The sequence below is a fragment of the Spermophilus citellus genome, assembly GCF_964194105.1.
Source record: "Spermophilus citellus genome assembly, chromosome: 1".
Lineage (NCBI taxonomy): Eukaryota > Metazoa > Chordata > Mammalia > Rodentia > Sciuridae > Spermophilus > Spermophilus citellus.
The window spans coordinates 107,142,233-107,154,278 of NC_138182.1; the positions used below are offsets into that span (position 1 = coordinate 107,142,233).

General features: G+C 36.8%; 1 protein-coding gene across 1 annotated transcript in view; it reads left to right on the forward strand.

Moving 5' to 3' along the window:
- Positions 1-10,741: 10,741 nt before the first annotated feature.
- LOC308645326 (obscurin-like) overlaps positions 10,742-12,046 on the forward strand; it is a gene marked incomplete at its 5' end in the record, with an annotated part of 148,115 nt that continues 146,810 nt past the window's right edge. Inside the window, 1 exon segment of the mRNA XM_081287369.1 lies at positions 10,742-10,745. Within this exon segment, the coding sequence (XP_081143495.1) occupies positions 10,742-10,745 (4 nt within the window).

A 12,046-nucleotide genomic window follows, 5' to 3' on the forward strand; every position in this document is an offset into this window, starting at 1 on the left:
ACCCCCTTTATTGAACAACAAAGACAGGATATGATAATTACTTACTTGATAGTCCAAATTGCCACCTTTTCCCCCCTGTGTCTCAGGTATCTAGAATGTTCCAGGTCCCATCAGTGCTCTAAGACAAACAAGACAGAAGCCAGTCTTTCGGCAGCCCCTGAAAAAGTTGAGAACTTATACATACAGTCCAATCCTTTTCCTCCTCAGGAACTGGAATTTGGTGGTTTCCATCTGCTTGCTTTTCAGTTCTACTGAAGTTGAGGGGCTGAGGCAGGTGCATACTTGCTACCATCTTTGTTCTCAGTGTCTCCAAGATGTCCACAGCATGCCAGCTTCTCACTTGCTTCAAGGTAGGTGAAAAGGAACCAGTCCCTTGGGTAGAATTCAGTCCCTGAAAAATTTGGAATGTTGGACACGCAGTCCATCCCTTTCCCTCCCCATGAGGAACCTGGGATTTGGGGGTTTCAGCAGTGAACTCTGCACTGAGCCTTGGGGAGGTTAAAGGGCATACTTGCTTAATAGATATCCTTCACACTGTTCTTTTTGTTCTCAGAGACTCTCACCCAGGGTTCCTTTCTGTTAGGTCAGATTCATGCAAGAAGTAAAGTACCCAAGGGTTACCCTTGGGTAGCCCTTAGGAAAGTCAGAAAATTGGATTTGGATGTACAGTTCAGACCCACCCTTCCCTCCTCAGGAAGAAGTTGATGCTGCAGTTTCCTAGTGATCCTCTGACACTGTGCTGGGAAAGGACTTATGTTGTTAGGGTTTCATGGGTTTTGCTACCAGTTTCAATGTGGCTATTTTTATGCTTCTCACAAAATAGGATTCTTCATTTTTCACAAAGAGGCTTGATCCGTGTTTCTTTGAATCTGTGTGTCCAAGAGGGAAGGAAAGGCCAAAGCTTCTCATACCATTTCTCTGAGGTCACCTCCCAGTTTTTCTTTCTGCTTGGCTTTCTTTGCTTTCCTTCTGCCTTCTCCCTGCGGAGCTGTGTTTCCTCCCAACACTGTCATGTTACTGGACTAGTTTGCCTACCTTATTGCATCTAGCATAATCAAATCTCATGAAGATCTGTCACAGGCTCATATTCATGTACATGTTTATGAATACTCATCTATCTGAATTTGGCAGTATTTACAAATATGCTTTTCTGCATTTTCTGACTCAATAACACATTGTGGGAATTTTTTTTTTTGAGTTACTAAGTATGGTTCTATTGTATAGTGGCTATGTAACATTCCACTATGAAAGTGCACCATTATTTTCTTCTTTTTCCTACTGAAGGTAATTACCTTATCTCTACTTTTTCCCAGTACAAATATTTGCATATGTGTTTGCAGATACTGAGGCTTTTATTTTGATGGGAATTTTCAGGAGTGGAATTTCTTAACCAAAAGGTTTTTTACCACTACACTTTCCTAATATCCTCCTTTACTGTATTTGCAGGGAAATGTGTTGTTCTCCTGTTCACATCCTCAAATAGTCCCTGTGACTTTTCTGAGCTCCAGGAGTTATTTGGCTGCACACCTCTAGAGAGGATTCAGTAGTCATCAGTTTCCAATTTCGAAGGTGGAACAGAGCAGGGCTATTGCTGACAAGTCAGTTTCTACATTGGGGCTCTTGTCCTTGTTCTTACTGATGGGAAACTCAAGCTGAGCCTGTGCCCACCTGGCCATCCAGTGAGAGCCATCACAGCAGGTGAGAACTCTGTATGGTCATCAGTGTCCTTACTCATAAGTCTGAAAGCAGTCATCTTTGAAATAAATTTATAAAATGAATCAATGAGATATTTATAATCCCACTAGAACTAACTATAGATTCTGTTTCCTTTTAAATAAGAAGTTCTAGGTTGCATGTGGTGAGTCAGCATGACATAAGTCTGTCTACATGAAAGTATGGTTGTCACAGAATTTAAAATGTGACTCCTATCTGAAGTTGAGGGTTGGTAACCAGAAGTAAACTTGAAACACTAGAAGACATTAGCCTAATCCTGGGTAGTCTTGAGAAAAATAGATGTGTCTCTTTTACCTGTCTTTCAAACCTACATACTCAAGGATTATCAAAATACAGACAGTCTGGTACTTAGAATAGTTTGACTTATGATTTTTTCAGCTTTATGATGATGCAAAAACCGCATACATTTGGTAGAAATCATACTTTGAAATTTTAATTTTGATCTTCTCCTTGCCATGCAGGTTTATTGCAAATGCTGTCTTAGTACTAGGCAGCAGAAGCCAGCTTTGTCTCCTAGTCAGCCCTGTGATCACAGGGGAAACAACCTACACTAACACCTTGCAGTGTTCTGTGAGTTCAGTGGGTTTTTTGGATACAGGCATTTGATAAATTAAATGAGATATTCAATGCTTTATTATAAAATGGGTTTTATACTAAAGGCTAAGGTACGTGTTCTGAGCACGCTTAACTTAGGTGAGGGTAAGTTATAATGTTCTGTAGATAAATTAGGTTTGTTAAACAAACTTTCAACTGTGATATTTTCAACTTATGATGGGTTTACTGGGAGGTAAAATCATTGTAATTTGAGGAATACCTATAATTTAAGATATATTTCTTCCTCTTCTGTCAGAGCAAGTACCTCAGATGAAGGCTACTTGTTTTAGATGCAACCTCCTATACCTGTAGAGTATAATATCTTTGAACATTGGGGATAATTTTTCATTTGAGCATTAATGACAATTTGAACTCAACTTGAACAAGGGAATGTCACTCCATGAATGTTGAATATGGAAAGAATGTCTTGCTTATTGGTTTGAAAATCTGGGAGTGAAAATAAATTTTCTTTTTCCTTTTATAAACCAAAAGTTCTTGACCACCAGCATGGTGAGTTCCCTTGTGAACTAAACTGAAGGCACTAATTCAGTCAGTGTTTTGCCTAAATCTTGGTTCATTTAGCATTACAATCTGTATGCAATATTAGCTGGAACTGTTGTTTTCTCATGGATACAGGTTACCATGTGTGTGTGCGCGCGCATGCATTTGTGTATGTGTATACACACATATTTATATATCTGTGTGTGTGTGTATGTATGTATATATATATATATATATATATATATATATATATATATATATATATATATCTTTTTTGTTGGCCATCACTATTATTAAACACTTTTTTTTTGTTTTGGGAGGGTGGCACTCTAGACTGTGAACCCAGGGCCTTGCACATGCCAAGCGAGTGCTCTGTACTGAACTACACTTCCATCCAGGTTGAATGGCTTTTAAACTTCTACAATGTAATATATACTATTTTCTCCCCTTAAACAAAATGAAGATAAATCTCTCCTGGTATTTGATGCTTAAATTTGATATAGATGAAAAATAAGACTGAATACAAATTTTTTACCACATTTTTAAGTTAGAAGCATTACATGGAAAGACAATAAGAATTTTTTTTCCATTTAGAGTTCTTCTCCTAGCTCTAGGGTTACACAGTTTCTTTCTGAATTCTATTTCAGAGTTAATATCATCAAATATATTTTAAGCATCTAACCTAAATACTCTTATTCTTGTTTTAGCTCTTCTAACTCTCTAGAGCAGGATCTATGATTTTGGGGGGTCACATTAGAAATATGACCTACATAAGAGAATTATGAGTCCCCCAAACCAAGTCACTAGTGAGAGACAAGCAGAAAGGAGAAAGCTGGTTTGAAGATCATTTGTAGGACTTTATGTGCTCATTGGACAAGGAATACTAAAATATGATAATTAGATGTAAATTGAACTTCAACAGGAAGTAAGACCATATTTTATTTGGAGATTATCTCTCCACTGGGCTATTAAATGACATCTGGCTGGGCATGGTGGTGCATGCCTATAATCCTAGCAACTTGGGAGGTTGAGGTAGGAGGACATGAATTCAAAGCCAACTTCAGCAAAAGTAAGGTACTAAGCAACTCAATGAGAGCATAACTCTAAATAAAAATAATAAAAAATAAGGCTGGGATGTGGCTCAGTGGTTGAGTGCCCCTGAGTTCAATCCCTAACCCTTGCCCCAAAACATGAAAAATAAAAGATAAATAACTTCTGTTTCTATCCTTATAAAACTGTAACCAAGGAGTGGGGTAGCTGGGTTAAATGGTGGTTTCATTCCAAATTTTCTAAGGAATCTCCATTTGCAGTCAGTCCCACCAGCAATATATGAGTGTACCTTTTCCCCATATCCTCACTGACACTTATTTGTATTCTTGATAACTGCCATTCTGACTAGAGTGAGATGAAATCATAGAGGAGTTTTGATTTGCATTTCTCTAGTTACTAGAGATGTTGAACATTTTTTCATAAATTTGTTGATTGACTGTATATCAGCTCCTTAGCCCATTTATTATTGGGTTATTTATTTATTTTTCTGGTGTTGAGTTCTTTATATATCTTTATATATCCTGGAGATTAGTGCTCTATCTCATGTGTGTGGCAAAGACTTTCTCCCACTCTGTAGGCTTTCTCTTCAGATTATTGGTTGTTTCCTTTGCTGAGAGGAAGCTTTATAGTTTGACTCTGTCCTATGTATTGATTCTTGATTTACATTATTGTGCTTTTAGGCAAAAAAAAACTTCATTCTTCATACATACCAGAAACATATTTGAGGTTTACAAAAGAGAACTGTCCTTTTTTGTGCCTGATTACTAAATATTGTGCTGTTGTTAAAATGTCCTTTGGCAAAAGTTGGTCACATGCTCAACTCAGATTCAAGGCCGAGATGTAGTCTGTGCCTGTGTTTGGAAAGATCTGCAGTGTCACATCACAAGGGTGTGAAAGGATGGAGTGGAAATGTGTATCTGCCTATGGTCATTGTAAGCAGTTTATATCCTGGTCATGTATGAAATCAATCTTATGATTTTGTGAGAAGCAAAACTTTTTTCTGATAAAGAGAAGCATTGAAAATGTACCTGTCACAAATGCATGAGAATTAGTAGCATGTACTGCACTTACTGACTTGTGGTTGAAAGTTAGTTGACTTTGAGAATAGACTCCACAGTATTTGGTCCTGTTGAAATGTTTCTGTTGACTGTTATCCTTCATCTTTTCCTTTACTATATTAGTGTGAGATGGACATTTTATTTTGACTGAATGTGGAAACAGAAGTGTGTCTATACTTCTTTAGGTATTTGCCCAGCTACTGTGAACATGGGGGTAAATGTTCCCAGTCTTGGGACACTTACTCTTGCACCTACACTCACATTTGCTATGTGGGAACCACCTGCCAGTCCTGTAAGTTCCACTACCCCCTGCCTCTCCTTTCTATTCTGATGTCCCATTCATTATTTGGTGCATATGTGTTTGTGTCTGTGCACCTATGTACCAGAAAATAAGAAGCAATAGTTTTTCACAGACTCATTTTTGGCTGGTTTAATTTGATCAATTTTATTTCCCAATGATATTAAAGTAGCTTTAAAAATTAATAGTATCAAATACAACAGCATAGGGAGAAAAAAGTTTAAAAAAAGAACCAGCAAATGGAAAATAAGTGTGGTAAAATAAAATATAACGGGAAGTTAAAAATAAATAAACTGCAACCAGAACACACAGTGAGATATCTTGTTCTATTCCTCAATCTGAGCACACATATAGCTCTCAGTTCTTGTCTTCCAAAGACAAGGTGTGGCCAGGATGTCAACATGAAGTTGAATGAGGAACACCTCAGAAGTATCAGATAGGGTGCAAATGTGGCAGTAGTTCTCAATGATGAAGAGAAAACAGGGAAACTTTCAGGTCCTGTCCAGTATTGCTCTTGTTTGATGGTGAAGGAGATGGAAAGAATTAACACATCTGCAGAATTTACCATATGCCTTCCCAGTTTTAGTCCTCTGCATATTTTAACTCCTTGAATCCTCAAAACAAGCATAGGAGGTAAAGTCATTATTACTTACACTTTGCACATGAGGGAGGAAGGAGGCTGAAGAGATTGACAGTGACTCATAGATCTGAACCTGGAGCCAGGGATGTTAACTGCCACCCATCTTCTTCCTCAAGAATTATTCTATCAGTTTTCAAGCTAACAAAACTTTATTGACCACTAATTATTAGCTTCTAGAAGCATATGACCGAGCCCCTGAAATACTCATGTTTTTCTAATTATTAACTTTTATTCTGTTTGTTTTAGAATTTTTGTTTATTTCTTTGTTTTAAATTTGTGTGTCACTCCTGATGTTTGGAGTCCTGCCTCTACAGCACTTCCCTTCTTCTTTGGTCTTTAGAGGAGGAGCATGACATTTCAAGACTGCCTCCTTCAGTTTCTCCTGCTGGGGGAATACCACCATTGTACCATTAAAAACCCTTCCACGGACCTGGTGCATTAGTACATACCTGTGAGAGAATAAGACAAGATGACACTAAGTTCAAGGCCAGCCTTGGCAACTGAACAAGAGCCACAGCAACTTAGTGAGATCCTGTCTCAAAATAAAAACTATACAGGACTGGGGATATAGCTTAGTGGTGGAACAGTTTTCTAGTATGTATAAGGCCCTGGGTTTAATACCCAGAACTGGGGGGAGAAACCCAACTATTCCATGTGAATGAATTCTATTCCCATATAAACTGTGAGATGTAATGCAGAACTTTGTATGAACTGAATCCCAGGGATCTAGTGTCAGTTTGGAATGAGACCCCTGGGTTTCCAAATGTGGGAGTTCCACAGAGAAGCAAAAGAAGGTGACTCACCCCACTACATATCCAGTGATAAGTTCCATTTGTATGTCCACTTACTTTTACTTTTCTAGGTAAGAATTTGCTAAGGAAATCCTCACTTAAAAGAGACCCTCATTGCTATACAAAATTACATATCAGAGGTTGTGAGGGGAATGGGAAAATAAACAAGGAGAGAAATGAATTACAGTAGATGGGGTAGAGAGAGAAGATGGGAGGGGAGGGGAGGGGGGATAGTAGGGGATAGGAAAGGTAGCAGAATACAACAATTACTAATAGGGCATTATGTAAAATTGTGGATGTGTAACCGACGTGATTCTGCAATCTGCATTTGGGGTAAAATTGGGGGTTCATAACCCACTTCACTCTAATGTATGAAATATGATATGTCAAGAGCTTTGTAATGTTGTGAACAACCAATAAAAAAAAAATTTAAAAAAAAGGGACTGGGGGCTGGGGATGTGGCTCAAGCGGTAGCGCACTCGCCTGGCATGCGTGCGGCCCGGGTTCGATTCTCAGCACCACATACCAACAAAGATGTTGTGTCCACCGAGAACTAAAAAATAAATATTAAAAATTCTCTCTCTCTCTCTCTCTCTCTCTCTCTCTCTCTCTCTCTTTCCCTCTCTCTCTCTCTCCCTCTCTCACTCTATCTTTAAAAAAAAAAAATAAAAAAAATTAAAAAAATTAAAAAAAAGGGACTGGACATCTGATCTCGGAAACTTTGGGCTAAGGATATGGCCACAGTCGCAGAGTTAGAACTGAGATGGTTTCTTTTACTCACAGGCTCTCCCATCACAGTAGAAAAGTGTTTTAGACAAAGCAGATACCTACTAAATGTGTTTGTTATCAGTAGCTGATCTAAACATAAATCCATGTAATACTGAGGAAAAATGAAAACTTGACTGATAAATGTAAAGGATCTTCACTCTATGGCCCATGATTTGGTTTGTTAACTGATTCAGTTTTATTGTGATTCTTCTAATGGTACACCAAAATAAAGTTGGATAATGCCAAATCAAAACCAAGTGATCCTGGGGCCATTATTTTTTGGTGGAGTACAGGACAGGGATTGGAGTTCCAAGTATAAAATTAATGCATACATAAATTCTCGTTTAGATTAATTTTTCCCAATCATCCTTCCTCTCCCTTTGTTCTTATAGGCAATTTGAACCCCAGCCCAAATGTGTGCATGCATCACTCTGGGCTATTGTCCTAGGTGGTTATTAGCATGTTTGTTTATTCATAGAATGTAAGTGGCCAAAATTCAAGCATGATGGGGAAGGATCCATGTTTTCTGTACTTCCATCAGTTGGAGATGGTATTAGTTGGACTCTTGATTTGGAGTTCTCTGATTTGACACATTGGATCATTCCTTTGTCCTCCTTATTCTGTGAGATGAGAGAAAAGAAATTTCTATACACATCCCTGGGTCATTCTTAACTATTTGAAATGAGGGGAATATATAATGTTAAACTATATATATATATATATATATATATATATATATATATATATATATATATGTTATATATGTGTACATATATAATATATGCAGATACATATATTTATGCATATATAAATACACAGTACTATATAAATACATACTATGTGTGTGTGTGGATATATGTTTATATGTGTATATATACACATCTGCCTATACATACAGAGAGACAGGGAGAGCAGTCACTGTGGAATGGCCTAAGTTTGTATCCTCAGTCCTACTAGAATCTCTTGTCTTGATGTCACTTGCATAACCACTGCCCAAGTCTGTCTGTGTGGACACCTCATCTGATGCTTTTGCATTTCTTTCCTGGCAGCTATGGCCTGCATTTGAGGTTTTCCAAAGTGTTTTCCCATCAAGGTAATGTGTGACCCACACAGGAAATGGCATAGGTTGACTATTCATTTAAAATTATGCTAAATATTAATTAGGTTCACCATCTGGAGATTTAATCACTTGCCTTGTACATAACAAAGATTTATTGGTTGTGAATCAGGATAAATTAAAATGAAAAAGACAAAAATATTTTTAATTTCATTTTTTGATAATCATTTGCAAAGCATTTAAGAAAGTATCTTTTTAAAATGAACTTAAAATGGCATGAAGAGTCACTGATGTGTACAGTTCAACTCATTGGAAAATTTGTTTTAACATATAAATTGTTTTAAGTAAGCAAAAGGTGTAATTACTGAGTAAAGTGTAAAAAAAAATCAATCATCAGTAGATAAAAACAGTATTTAGGCAGGTTAAGCCAAAACACTTGAGATCCTTGGACTAGACTAGAATAAGTCTAATTTGCTTGATTTTGAAAATAAGGATGTGTAGGATTTTGATCAGTGATATCCCCAAATCTTTCACTCTGTGCCTCTGAATCATCCTGCTGCATAATTGAGATGAAAGGACACTGTCCTAGAGAAGACGTGACCAAGAATGATGCAGGATGAGTCTTGTGGGAGAAAAGTTCCACTCCATGAGCAACATGGAGGGGCCCATTTTCTCAAAGCCCTCTGTAACACTGTGTCTTCTTTGTAGCCCTGTACAAGTGGTCATCTGAAGCCTACAAGCACAGCAGAAATTCTTCAGGCCTCTACTACATTGATTCAGATGGAAGTGGCCCTCTGGGACCAGCTCTTGTGACAGGTATGTTAAGCTCTTCTGTAGTAGTTAAATTCCAATGAGTGTTTGGTGTGTGCAAAACCAAAATTAAGAAAGTCAAGCATTTACTTAGTTGACATGCTTGTTAAATGTGCATTGTGATTGTAATGTAATGGCCAATAAATATTAAGAAAATGTTGGAAAACAGTTAAAATGTGGTGTTGAAGGACAGTTTTGGTGGGTATTTTATTATTGGTTAGAAAGTTTACTTTTGTTACTGTTGTTTTGATGCCAACACTGTGAGCACTTTGGTTAATAATCCACTGATATTCCTTTAAATATTACCTTGTATTTGATGTTCTCCTTTTAAAGTTATTTCTTTACCTCTGAGAGTTGACATGTTGATTGCAATCTGTTTTTGTTTGTATTTCTTGGATTCATGATATCATGACACATTGAATTTTTTGAATTTCAATATTTATTCTATCCCCCAGATTTAGGAAGTTTATAACCACTATTTCTTTTTTTTTAAGAGAGAGAATTTTTTAATGTTTATTTTTTAGTTTTTCGGTGGACACAACATCTTTATTTTATTTGTATGTGGTGCTGAGGATCAAACTCAGTCCCACGTGAATGCCAGGTGAGCACGCTATTGCTTGAGCCACATCCCCAGCCCACCATTATTTCTTTAAATAAAAAAATGTGGTGTTCAAAAGATTGTGTCCTTATTTTCGGCAAATGTTCTTTCCTTGTAAAATAATAACTGATATCTTTGCTTATTAGTCTAAAAGGAAAATGGATAAAAGAATTTTATTACATCAATAAATGTGAAAGACTTCAGAGAATCTTTACTATTTTTTTTCTATAGTGATGGAATGGAGATAGAGCTTGCGACTTCACATGTGCTAGGCAAATGCTTTACAGCTGAACTTCATTCTGAGCCCTCTATTCACTTTCTAGATTTATGAAAATGTCCTCTTTACTTTCTTTTGAATCTTTCTAAAATATTTTATTTTATTCTCTGGATTTATTGAGGTATAACTGACAAATAAAGTGATATGTACTTAAAATATACAACCAGACATTTTGAAATGTGTAAACATGGTGAAATGCTTGCCCTTGTTAAGCAGTTAGCATAGTTATCACCTTATGCCTTTTATAATTCTTTATTTCATTCTTTCTTTTCTTTGGTGAGACAATTGAGATTTACTCTCTTAGTAAATAGCACCTAAACACTACAGTGCTGTTATTATAGTCATCATACTGCATATTACATTATCAGAGCTAATTTATTCTTCATATCTGAAACTTTGTACCCTTTGACCAACATCTCTCCATTTCCCCCTTGCTCAAGCCCAGAAACTGCCACTCTACTCTGGGTGTCTTATTTAGATTCACATAAGCACATGAATTTTCTGGAAGATAATAAATATTTCTAAATCATACATACTTCATGTAACCATGTATTCATGTGCAACAATGAGTAAGTAATACCTAAAGAACCAGTTATAAAATAATTGTGTGGTAGAGAGCAATAAATATATGTTGTACAAAAATTCTTCACTCTTCCTATTTGACATCTGCTTCTACAAGTACAGGAGCTCAGAAGGACTAAATTATCAAGTCTAGTGGATGACAACTACCCTAACTTAATTGGTTTGAGCCATTGCCTCTCTGAACGTACAGCTCTTGTCCATTCCTCTGTAACTGTATCTGTGTGTTCCTCTCCTCCTCAAAATTCTTTTTTTTTAAAGATAGATAGATAGAGAGAGAGAGAGAGAGAGAGAGAGAGAGAGAGAGATTTTTAATATTTAATTTTTATTTTATTTTATTTTTTAATTTTTTTTAATATTTATTTTTTCAGTTTTCGGTGGACCCATCATCTTTATTTTATTTTTTATGTGGTGCTGAGGATCGAACCCAGTGCCCCATGCACACCCGCTTGAGCCACATCCCCAGCCCCTAATATTTAATTCCTAGTTTTCGGCTGACAGAACATCTTGATTTGTATGTGGTGCTGAGGATTGAACCCAGTGCTGCACACATGCCAGGCGAGCGCACTACTGCTTGAGCCACATCCCCAGCCCCTCAAAATTCTTTCACCAACCCAAAAGGATCAACCCTTCTTTGGGAAGCTGTTTCTGTATTACCCTAGTGGTATAGAAACAGGTACTTTAACCTCTGCAGAATTTGACACTGCACATTCTGAGATAATGTTCAGAAAAAGATCAACTCTAGGTGATACTAAGGTAATTATAAGTTAGCTATAATTTGGTATTCCTATTATTACTACTCTTTACTGCCCTGATAGAGTTGCAATTTTGTTTTGCTGTTCTTTCTTTCAACAACAACAACAAAAAAAAATGCCACAGCCTTACCATGAAATGAGACTGTTGAACAACAAAGTACAAATGCTCAGAACCTGGCTAGGTTGCCTTAATAGTATAACATGTCTAGAATGATAACTTTGGATCTTTAGGTGCCTCTTGACCCAGTCCCTTCATTTACTAAACATGGAAACTGAGGCTCAGAGAAATTCATATTTTTTCTTTTCTAAGATTATAGACAATAAGCCATACTTTTCTATTGACAAAGACATGGTGTTCTGTCCATATCTAATTTTATAAGTGTATACACAGTGCTCTCTATCAACAAATGGTTTTGCTATAATGCCATATGGAAAGTTGAAATTCAAAGGGTGACACTAATAATAATACCATCTGATGTTAACTGAGAATTTGGGATATGACAGGCCTGGAAAGAGATCAAGCACATAAGAGACTG